At 42.8% G+C, this 12,819-nt stretch overlaps 1 protein-coding gene across 1 annotated transcript in view; it reads right to left on the bottom strand.

Moving 5' to 3' along the window:
* Positions 1-12,819, bottom strand: part of agbl4 (AGBL carboxypeptidase 4) — a 407,773-nt gene that overhangs the window by 43,740 nt on the left and 351,214 nt on the right. The window contains exon 7 of the mRNA XM_020499111.2: positions 594-683. Within this exon, the coding sequence (XP_020354700.2) occupies positions 594-683 (90 nt within the window). The remainder of the gene's footprint in view (positions 1-593; positions 684-12,819) is intronic.

Raw genomic sequence — 12,819 nt, 5'->3', positions numbered from 1 at the left:
CAGGTAGAACCACTTTTGGTTCCAGGTAGAACCCCTCAGGGTTCCATGTAGAATCATCTATTGAAAGGGTTTTTACATGGAACCCAAAAAGGTTCTACCTAGAACCAAAGGGGTTCTACCTGGAGCCAAAAATGGTTCTTCAGAGTTCTCTTATGGGAACAGCCAAATAACCCTTTTAGGTTCTAGATGGCACCTTTTGTTCTAAGAAGTTAGTCTTGTGTCCATGCTGTATGTAAAACCTCTTCAACCGTCATCTCATTAACTGTAACTCACTCTTTCTTCACAGATCAGATGTCCTTGATTTTGAGGAGAGAAACTCTCCAGGAGTTCAGTTACTTGTCGACAAAATAAGAGGCTCTTCAGGTGAGAGCTAATCTTAATAACAGCCTGACAAATGCCAGACATGTTAAGAGAGGTATGAGTGGAAGCCAAGGCTCTTTTTGAATAATCTGCTCCTTTGCCACTTTTTTCCCTGTAATTCTACGAGAACTTGATTAACTGCTGGTGAGATGCTCCACCTGGGCTGTGTGTCCGTGTGCACACATGAGTATTAGGGATGTGTATAGAGCACCAGGTTGGAGACAGAGACCTACCTTGGCAGATAAAGGATGCAGGCGACTCCCCAGGGTGTACACGGGCTGTGAGGACAACTAGCTTCTTCACCTTCTCTGGATTCTGTTGAGCTGGAGATGAAACACACACAGGTTAGATGCATGCATATTCAGACAACAGGGCAGCACAGGGGCGCACCGCTGTCAGAATGAATTGGTAACTAAACAGGGATAATCACCCAGAAAACAGGATCAAGTGGATAAAACATTCAGTGACTACTACACACGGGTGTAATAAGGAACATACAGTATATATACATTTATCATTGTTAAAAAGGGACATTGTGGCCCATTGGAAATGATGTGACGTGTGTGCTCGTGAGGCTGCTCTAACCCATGTTGTGTAAGGACAGGCTCTTTGTAATGCAGCAAATTCAATTCCATGTGCAGTTTTCCCCACTAAAGATGCTACAATGACCTCCAGATCCATTTGGAGGTATTTTGCTGGAGGTATGTTTTCACAATCTACATGATGTTCATGATAGACTGCCCAGCTTAATGCACCATAAATCAAATCTGCCTGCTATTTTCTCTCTGTGAAAGGACCAGGCTGTATGGGAAATTAGGAAGAATTGCATTCAGGCTAATAAAATCGTTTGGATGAATACCAGTGCTGCTGGACAAAAAGCTCTTTTAAAATGCTGATCTGCCTCCACCTGCTGCGAGTCACGCTCATTTCTATTCCTGCCTGCTCTGTTCTGTTCTGTTCTGCGTGGGGAACGGGGAGACAGGGGGCTCTGGCACAGCAGCAGCCTTTGTTCATGTAGCACAATGTTCCCCTCGTTATCAACTACATGATGGGCTGTCCAAACACCAGGCCCTGCCTCTCATTTCCAAAGAGAGCAGGCAAGTTTCATTACCATCAACATGGTTACCTACTGAATGGAGCGCTGGTATTCACCAGAAACACAGAAAAAGTCCCCCTATATCCCTGGATCTGTTCTGCCTTCACAATGGACCACTCGACCTCACTACGTAGTTACACACCATACTTTACCACATACTGGTCAAGCCTGTCTTCACTTGCTTTGTCTCTTATTCAATATAAATGATTACATTCCATAATGCAGATTATATTTAACTAGATGATGATAAATGTATATATTCCAGTGGTCACACAGAGGAATGCATTTTGAATCTTCAGGGCATCCATTGGATGAATAAGTGATAGAGAAACGCCAAGCACAATGGAGAAGAGGATGGATTGACACCTTGGCCGGTATGGAGGAGGGGGTATCACTGGTACCCAAGTCAACCCACAAAAACGTCCCTCTCACTCTCAGCCCCGCACATGAATCATTAAGTAAGAGCATGGATTATTCAGCACACTCTTTGAATTATATATACATATATCACGGTCTGTAAAAACAAGCATGACCTAATACATTATGGCTCTTGCTTTGGTCTCCATAGGATAGCCCCAGGCCTGGGGAGATTTGAGGGTTCCGGGGGTGATAAGAGGGGACTGTGGCTAATGTTGTGAGGGTTGTGAGATGCTGGAGGGCTGTGCAACTTTAGCCTGAGAGCAGTTATCAGAGAGCCACTCAGTGATAACATACGTTACTCTGCAGCTTGACCACAAATGATCACTATGTTTGGAAAGATGGTCTTAAGATGTTCATAGCCACTGCTGAGAGGAAGCCAGACCTGTTAGCAGAACTCCACATGAGCCTTATTGTGTTGATCACCACTGTTTGTCTGGGCCAAATACTATTTTGCTCAATAGAAGCAAACTGTACCAATGCACTTCAGTAAAGCTTGAAAACTGGCAAATGATTGTCACAAAACACAGGTCAGGCAGCCATCGGAGGTCGACATTTCTCCACATGTTTAGTGTTGCTAATGGCTGGAAGTAATTGTGTGCCTTATTTCTATGTACACAAACTTAATATCCTATTGATCCCCCTGAGCGTCTCCTGAGCAGAGAAAATGCTAATTGGAAATGGGCTGCGTACCTTTTCCTCTCTTTAATTCCAATTACGATTCTAAGGGCTTTGGAAAACATGGGTTGCTGGTGTGAGGGGGTGTGCGTAAACATAAAGTATTATTCTGTGTTTAAAGGAGAAGAAAAAAAGATAGTTCCCTCGCTTTCTCTCTTTGCCCTTCACAGAGACAAATGACTTTGCCATTCAGGAGTCTCGGCAGAGCCGCCGGGGCATTGGTTGTAAATGTGAGTGCTCACCAGGCCCAGCGCTCACTTGGGTGTGAAATTCCATCAGTTATAAATTCCACCTTGGCCTCGACCCGACGCGACATGGCTCTTGATGCACAACAATGGAGCAGTGCCCACATAGTGCCGTGGGCGAGCACAGGGAGCGCTTCATTCAGAGAGGACTTACGGAGTAAACGTAGCATGCACACAAAGCCCCTTCACATTAAAACCAACAACCTTGAAATAACAGCCACCTCACAACAGAAATCTGTGTGGGATTAAAAAATAATGCTCTTGTACATATATGTTTTATGCTAATTTGCCATTGCGCTTCATCAGTGCAATTTCCACCAGGCTTGCAGCTTAGAGAAGATCTACCGTTTATCTTAGTGCAGTGTATAGGGAGTGCCTAGGATCCCTGCTGCCTCCTCAGCCAAAGCACTCCCCTGCCTGCAACTCTCTGTCTATCTGCCTGCATGCCTCTGCCCAGCCGAGCGTTCAGCCAAACAGCACCACAGGTTCCCAGCCCCCAGAGGACAGCACACAGCTGCAGTGGCACATGCTGACCAGCAGGTGCCGCTAAAGATCAGCAGGGGGCGCTGTAATCTCCACACATCCGGATACATGGAAACAGGAGGGAGTGAAATACAACCTTTTAAAACAATAGAAATATGCTGTAGAGGCAAATTCTCCTGCAGCATCATTGAGTTATTTGCTCACTTTATTTTGGTTAAGCATTGGAAAGACAGTGCTTTCCAGGCTTATACACTGACATATGATATTGCAACACTCAAGATACAGGATAAGGAATCAAAAAAGCAACCACAGATGGCTGAGTCAATGAGTCAAACTACACTTTTCATTGTTAAACAAATACACTCAGCACTGTCAGTTAGCCTTGAAAAACATGAATTTCCATTTCTTGTTTAAGTTTGAAAAGCAGATATTTTGTTATGGATATCTAGTCTTTACCAATGGCTCTGCCCCATCTCCTTAGTGCCATATAAGCAGAGTGGAGTGGTGATAAGAGGAGAGCTTTGAGAGTTTCTTACTGAGCAGGTCTCCATGTAATGAACCTCTTAACACTACCATCATCACAGACCTCAATGGGCCTGTCACAGCACTGCAGATAAGGAGGGGACTTACATTAGGAAAGTCACAAGAGTCAGGGAGGAAAAAGTATAAGTGAGTGTAAGAGGGAGACTGTATGTGTGTGTGTGTGTGAGAGAGAGAGGGAGAGAGAGAACTAAAGGTAGCGAAAGAGAGAGCAAGAGAGAGAAATAGAGGGAGGAAAATGTCTGCCCACACCTTAGCATCAAACTGCTCCCTCAGCATATTTCTCACCTGAGAAAGTCACATACGCCACATTAGCGCTCAGAGCTTGAAAACATTTTAAGATGTCATATTACGATCAGGTCTGATAAATATGTAAATTCCATCAAAGAAGAAAAGTGTCTTTGACAAACATCCTAAATCTAATGAAATTTGAAGGTCACTCTGATTGTGCAGTTCAGCGTTTTTTGCCATGACAGTCTCACCACTTCTAATTCAGACAGATAAGACTTGGAAAGGCTTCTGACATAATACAATTAACTGAGGTCATTGTTTTCTTGAGCTGGATTCATGGGATATCACATTCTGCAGAGTACAGTTTTTTATTGGATACTACTGGCATTATTCAGTATTCATGTATTAATATGTCTGTTACGGCTCCCGAGTGGCGCAGCGGTCTAAGGCACTGCATATCAGTGCTAGAGGCATCACTACAGACACCCTGGTTCAGCGGTCTAAGGCACTGCATATCAGTGCTAGAGGCGTCACTACAGACACCCTGGTTCAGCGGTCTAAGGCACTGCATATCAGTGCTAGATGCGTCACTACAGACACCCTGGTTCAGCGGTCTAAGGCACTGCATATCAGTGCTAGATGCGTCACTACAGACACCCTGGTTCAGCGGTCTAAGGCACTGCATATCAGTGCTAGATGCGTCACTACAGACACCCTGGTTCAGCGGTCTAAGGCACTGCATATCAGTGCTAGAGAAGGCACTACAGACACCCTGGTTCAGCGGTCTAAGGCACTGCATCTCAGTGCTAGAGGCGTCACTACAGACACCCTGGTTCAACGGTCTAAGGCACTGCATCTCAGTGCTAGAGGTGCGCGCTAACCAAGGTTGCCAGGTGCACAGTGTTTCCTCCGACACATTGGTGCGGCTGGCTTCCGGGTTGGATGCGTGCTGTGTTAAGAAGCAGTGCGGCTTGGTTGGGTTGTGTATCGGAGGACGCATGACTTTCAACCTTCGTCTCTCCCGAGCCCGTACGGGAGTTGTAGCGATGAGACAAGATAGTAGCTACTAAAACAATTGGACACCACGAAATTGGGGAGAAAAAGGGGTAACATAAAAAAAATAAAAAAGAAGATAATACAGTGCCACCGATGTAGACCGCTATTAAGGACTGTGAGCTCTCCTTCTCCATGGTTGACGTGATAAAGACATTTAAGCGTGTTAACCCTCGCAAGCATGCGCAGACCAGCTGGCTGGTGTGTTTACAGATATTCCATCTCTCTCTATCCCAGCCTGTTGTCCCCACATGCTTGAAGACGGCCACCATTGTCCCTGTACCTAAGAAAGCAAAGAAAATTTAACTAAATGACTATCGCCCCGTAGCACTAACCTCTGTCATCATGAAGTGCTTTGAGAGACTAGTCAAGGATCATATCACCTCCACCTTGCCTGTCACCCTAGACCCACTTCAATTTGCTTACCGACCCAATAGATTCACATAGGATGCAATCGTAACCACACTGCACACTGCCCTGACCCATCTGGACGAGAGGCATACCTATGTAAGAATGATGTTCATTGACTACAGCTCAGCATTCAACACCATAGTAACCTCCAAGCTCATCATCAAGCTGGAGACCCTGGGTCTGAACCCCGCCCTGTGCAACTGGGTCCTGGACTTCCTGACAGGTCGCCCCCAGATGGTGAAGGTAGGAAACAACACCTCCTCTTTGCTGATCCTCAACACTGGGGCCCCACAAGGGTGCGTGCTCAGCCCCCTACTGTACTCCCTGTTCACCCATGACTGTGTGGCCAAGCACGCCTCCAACTCAATCATCAAGTTTGCAGACGACACAACAGTAGTAGTCTTGATTACCAACAATGATGAAACAGTCTACAGGGAGGAGGCGAGGGCTCTGGGAGTGTGGTGCCAGGAAAATAACCTCAATGTCAACAAAACTAAAGAGATGATTGTGGACTTAAGGAAACAGCAGAGGGAGCACCCCCCTATTCACATCGACGGGACCACAGTGGAGAAGGTGGAAAGCTTCAAGTTCCTCGGCATACACATCACTGACAAACTGAAATGGTCCACCCACACAGACAGTGTGGTGAAGAAGGCGCAACAGCGCCTCTTCAACCTCAGAAGGCTAAAAAAAAATGTGGCTTAACACCTAAAACCCTCAAACTTTTACAGATGCACAACTGAGAGTATCCTGTCGGGCTGTATCACCACCTGGTTTGGCAAAAGCACCACCCACAACAGCAAAGCTCTCCAGAGTGTGGTGGAGTCTGCCCAACGCATTACCGGGGGAAAACTTCCCGCCCTTCTGGACACCTACAGCACCCGAAGCCATAGGAAGGCCAAAGAGATCATCAAGGACATCAACCACCTGAGCCACTGCCTGTTCACCCCGCATCATCCAGAAGGCGAGGTCAGTACAAGCGTATCATAGCTGAAAAACATCTTCTATCTCAAGGCCATCAGACTGTTAAACAGCCATCACTAACACAGAGAGGCTGCTGCCTACATACAGACTCGAAATCATTGGCCACTTGAATAAATGGATCACTAGTCACTTTAATAATGTTTACATATCTTGCATTACTCATCTCATATGTATAAACTGCACTCCACACTATTCTATGGTATCTTAGTCACTTTTAAATCATGTTTACATATTGCATATACTGTATGGTATTCTATACTACACCACTGACTGTTAAACAGCCAGCTCCAGCACATCAGAGGCTGCTGCCTATAGACATAGATTAGGAATCACTGGCCACTTTAAGGAAATGAAACACTAGCCACTTTAATAATGTCTCCGTATCTTGCATTGCTCATCTCATATGTATAAACTGTACTCTATACAATTCTACAGTATCTTAGTCACTTTAATTGTGTGTAAATATTGCATCACCCATCTCATATGTACTGTATACTGTACTCTATACTATGCCACTGTATCTTAGTCCAATGCCGCTCTGACATATATGTATATACAGTGGGGCAAAAAAGTATTTAGTCAGTCACCAATTGTGCAAGTTCTCCCACTTGAAAAGATGAGAGAGGCCTGTAATTTTCATCATAGGTACACTTCAACTATGACAGACAAAATGAGGGGAAAAAATCCAGAAAATCACATTGTAGGATTTTTTATGAATTTATTTGCAAATTATGGTGGAAAATAAGTATTTGGTCACCTACAAACAAGCAAGATTTCTGGCTCTCACAGACCTGTAACTTTAAGAGGTTCCTCTATCCTCCACTCGTTACCTGTATTAATGGCACCTGTTTGAACTTGTTATCAGTATAAAAGACACCTGACCTCAAACAGTCACACTCCAAACTCCATGGCCAAGACCAAAGAGCTGTCAAATGACACCAGAAACAAAATTGTAGACCTGCACCAGGCTGGGAAGACTGAATCTGCAATAGGTAAGCAGCTTGGTTTGAATAAATCAACTGTGGGAGCAATTATTAGGAAATGGAAGACATACAAGACCACTGATAATCTCCCTCGATCTGGGGCTCCACGCAAGATCTCACCCCGTGGGGTCAAAATGATCACAAGAACGGTGAGCAAAAATCCCAGAACCACATGGGGGGACCTAGTGAATGACCTGCAGAGAGCTGGGACCAAAGTAACAAAGCCTACCATCAGTAACACACTACGCCGCCAGGGACTCAAATCCTGCAGTGCCAGACGTGTCCCCCTGCTTAAGCCAGTACATGTCCAGGCCCGTCTGAAGTTTGCTAGAGAGCATTTTGGATGATCCAGAAGAAGATTGGGAGAATGTCATATGGTCAGATGAAACCAAAATATAACTTTTTGGTAAAAACTCAACTCATCGTGTTTGGAGGACAAAGAATGCTGAGTTGCATCCAAAGAACACCATACCTACTGTGAAACATGGGGGTGGAAACATCATGCTTTGGGGCTGTTTTTCTGCAAAGGGACCAGGACTGATCCGTGTAAAGGAAAGAATGAATGGGGCCATGTATCGTGATATTTTGAGTGAAAACCTCCTTCCATCAGCAAGGGCATTGAAGATGAAACGTGGCTGGGTCTTTCAGCATGACAATGATCCCAAACACACCGCCCGGGCAACGAAGGAGTGGCTTCGTAAGAAGCATTTCAAAGTCCTGCAGTGGCCTAGCCAGTCTCCAGATCTCAACCCCATAGACAATCTTTGGAGGGAGTTGAAAGTCCATGTTGCCCAACAACAGCCCCAAAACATCACTACCAGCAACAGTGTGTGAAAACCTTGTGAAGACTTACAGAAAACGTTTGACCTCTGTCATTGCCAACAAAGGGTATATAATGAAGTATTGAGATAAACTTTTGTTATTGACCAAAAACTTATTTTCCACCATAATTTGCAAATAAATTCATTAAAAATCCTACAATGTGATTTTCTGGAATTTCTTTTCTCATTTTGTCTGTCATAGTTGAAGTGTACCTATGATGAACATTACAGGCCTCTCTCATCTTTTTAAGTGGGAGAACTTGCACAATTGGTGGCTAACTAAATACTTTTTTGCCCCACTGTATATATTCTTAATTAATTCCTTACTTAGATTTATGTGTTTTTTGGGTAAATGTTGTGAAAATTTTAGATATTACTGTACTGTCAGAGCTAGAAGCACAAGCATTTCGCTACACGCACAATAACATATGCTAAACACGTGTATGTGACGTGTATGTGACCAATAAAATATATAATAATTGTCACTCACGTTAAATGTATACAGGCCCTTGGAATAAGATGCAGACGGTTGTTCTGCCCAGTCGATTGAGCCCGAACAACCATCAGAGCCCCCCTCTCTGCCCCCCCCTGCCACCCTCTGCTCCTCAAGGACAGGCAGAGAGGAAGAGAGAGGGCTTTAAAAGCAATAGAACTTTATGGCACTGTTTTCTTCCTCCTGAATAGGTCTGGTCATGACAGGATATAAGATTGTGGGAACACAAAGCCTCTGGTCTCGCTCAGATTTATTCAGCTCATCTTATTTTGGAGGCATGTTGGTGCCAAGGCCTTCTGAAACACTAATAAACCATCCTCCGTCACTCCCCACTACAGGCCACACACATCCACTCCCGGAGAGAGATACCCTTGGCTCTCACAACATCCCTACTGTCACATACAGACTACAGAGCTCACAATCATGCCAAATCTAGATTCCACCAAATGCCAACTCCCTCTCTGACTCCACAAAATGAAAAAGCAAAGCTGATAGCCACCGCAGACTCATATTTCATGATATTCTAGGACTAGGAAAAGGTAACAGAGGAGAGTATGAGGTGCGATGCTGACATTGGTCGAAGGTGCGGATTGACCACTCTAAAACACAGCTCCTGTCCCAACTGAGCTGATGAGAGGACAGCTGAAGTGGGCAATCAGTAGAGGATATTTCACAGTCAGCCTTGTGTGAGAAATGACCTGAAAAGAGGATTAGAATGGCATGTTGTGACACTCATATCAGAATCACGGCGAGGGAGAAACCCTTGAGAACGCAGCATGTAAATATAACCTCGGCCTCTCAAGTGGAGATGAAGCCCATAGGATAAAAGAACTGAGCGCAGTGTGATTACAGATCGATTTGCTGCAATCAAGGCCCTTATGCCTTTTCACTGTGAAATGAAAAGATTTCTCCACTTCAAGGGCGAGAGTGATGACAATTGAGGTCATGGGCGATTTGAAGTGACAGCTCCGAGGCAGGGGCTGAGGATTGAGGGTGGAGAATTTTCTCTTTAAAGAGGCGCTATCACAAATTTCTTGGATGAAGGGCTCCTAATTATGTAAATGGTGAGAGGCCGACCTGAGATATGGCCCACAGCAACAATTGACCATGTAAGCCTGCAGTTCCTTTGTGTTCTTTTCCAACAGATGATTCTGTGCAGGCGTTAGACAAGGTCAGCTTAGCTAGGGTACCCCATCAGCTTCCTTTTTCATGTAAAGCAATGGACTGTGTTTTTCCAGGCAAACAACACACTCCCTTTTGTCATAATGCCTTCAAATGCAGATCCACATATCTCTTATAGCACTACATTATTACATATTTCTAGAGAAATGGAGAACTGAAGATCTTTTTCCACAGATTAGAGTGAGCACACTTTTATTTTTTTATTTTTTTAGGGGGTGAATCAGCTTTGCGAATAGATTGTTGCTTCCATCAATGTAATTGTCTGCATCATTTCCAATCCCCCATATATTTTTTGGGTAAATGTATATATCTATATATATATATATTTACATACATACATACATATACACACTTTTTTTTAGAATATACCTTTATTATTTCCCACAAACCCTACCACCCCTCCCCTAAATGGAGTAACCTATTAAACAATAACACTTAGGCTTCTACCTACAGTTTATACCTATTATACACATTTTACAGATGAAATCTATTTTACAATAGTTATATTTTCTTTGTCCTTTATATTTTGTCCTCTATTTCTGATGTCCATCCAATTGTAAATTATAGACAAAATATTTTGCTAAAATAATTATTATATTATTGAATGATTGACTATGACTTTTCAAATCACCCAGTATTACTTTCTGCAGCGTTAGTTCTAGGTAAATGTTGCAATTCTTTAGAAATTCCTGGACCTGAGATGAAAAACGAGCTACACATGGACAGTACCAAAATAAATGATCTAATGACTCTGCCTCCTCGCAGAAAAATCTGCAGAGCTGGGAAGATTGTATCCCCCATATATACAGTCCCTTGGAAATGTATTCACACCCCTTGGCTTTTTTCTATTTTGTTGCATTGCGACCTGTAATTTAAATGGCTTTTTATTTGGATGTCATGTAATGGACTTACACAAAATAGTCCAAATTGGTGAAGGGAAATGAAAAAAAAAAACTTGTTGAGTGGTGAATATATATATATATGCACCATATATATTCACCCCCTTTGCTATGAAGCCCCTAAATAAGATCTGGTGTAACCAATTACCTTCAGAAGTCACATAATTAGTTAAATAAATTCCATCTGTGTGCAATCTAAGATTCACATGATCTGTCACATGATCTCAGTATATATACACCTGTTCTGAAAGGCCCCAGAGTCTGCAACACCACTAAGCAAGGGGCACCACCAAGCAAGCAGCACCATGAAGACCAAGGAGCTCTCCAATCAGGTCAGGGACAAAGTTGTGGAGAAGTACAGATCAGGGTTGGGTTATAAAAAAATATCAGAAACTTTGAACATCCCACGGAGCACAATTTAAATCCATTATTAAAAAATTGAAAGAATATGACACCACAACAAACTTACCAAGAGAGGGCAGCCCACCAAAACTCACAGACCAGGCAAGGATGGAATTATTCAGAGAGGCAACAAAGAGACCAAAGATAACCCAGAAGGAGCGGCAAAGCTCCACAGTGGTGATTGGAGTATCTGTCCACAGGACCACTTTAAGCCATACACTCCACCGAGCTGGGCTTTACAGAAGAGTGGTCAGAAAAAAAGTTATTGCTTAATGAAAAAAATAAGCAAACACATTTGGTGTTTGCCAAAAGGCATGTGGGAGACTCCCCAAACATACAGAAGAAGGTACTCTGGTCAGATGAGACTAAAATTGAGATTTTTGGCCATCAAGGAAAATGCTATGTCTGGCGCAAACCCAACACTTCTCATGACGACGAGAACACCATCCCCACAGTGAAGCATGGTGGTGGCAGCATCATGCTGTGGGTAAGTTTTTCATCGGCAGGGACTGGGAAACTGGTCAGAATTGAAGGAATGATGGATGGCGCTAAATACCAGGAAATTCTAGAGGGAAACCTGTTACAGTCTTCCAGAGATTTGAGACAGAGATTTGACTGTCAAGGGGGATGAATACTTTTGCAAGCCACTGTATAATATTCTATTGGTTGCAAGAATTTGTATAATCATTTAAATTAAAAAATGAGACGCTTTGAAATCCGGCGTTGTTTTGCGTGTCAATTCATAAACCATGTGCCATGGAATCAGTACATCAAATCTCTTCCCAACTATTTTTTGAATTTGTATGGCACAGCTGTCAATTTTTTGGGCTTTAAATTATATTGGTATATATTTTTATTTATCACAATTTTCTTCAACCATTTATGGTTTTTAATGCAGGGCCGACAGACAAGTTCCTTACTTTTTCCCCTTTCTACTTGCCTCTTCAATTTTTGGGGTAATGCTGCAATTTGTTGGTTGTAATTTTAGATAGAGCCGACATTTCCATATGTCTGTGTTAGCTGCCTGTGTGACATAACTCCACCAGTCCTACTTATGATATAATTTACAAAAATTATACCTTTTAATTTTTTTTAAACTAAAAATATATATATTTTTAATAAATTTGTATATTTGAGTTGAATCACAATATTTGTTGTATTATTTGTTTTGTGTTTTCTGGTGGATAAAACTGAAATTGCAACCAACTTTCTAAGGCTTGTTTAAAAAATGACAATACTTTGGAGATTTCGTTTTCAAATAACCGAAAGTGAGAAGTTGTAATCTGAATAAAGGGGAAAAGGCCATTCTTGAACATGAGGTGAGATATTCTTACTAATTTACTTGAGAACCCTTTCAGATTTAAGTATACATTTTGTATGACTGATGCCTTTAGTGAGAGGTCTAATCCTTTAATATTTAATCATTTCTGCCCTCTAAATTCATATTCATTATATACATAAATAGGCTCTTTTAATTTTGCCTGACTTGCCATTCCAAATTCAACTGAATATTTTTTGTCCATATAATTTAAAAAACAGGT

Source organism: Oncorhynchus kisutch, linkage group LG13 (genome assembly GCF_002021735.2).
Source record: "Oncorhynchus kisutch isolate 150728-3 linkage group LG13, Okis_V2, whole genome shotgun sequence".
Taxonomy (NCBI): Eukaryota; Metazoa; Chordata; class Actinopteri; order Salmoniformes; family Salmonidae; genus Oncorhynchus; species Oncorhynchus kisutch.
The sequence above is the reverse complement of the archived record's forward strand: the minus strand, read 5'-3'. Positions and strand labels throughout refer to the sequence as shown.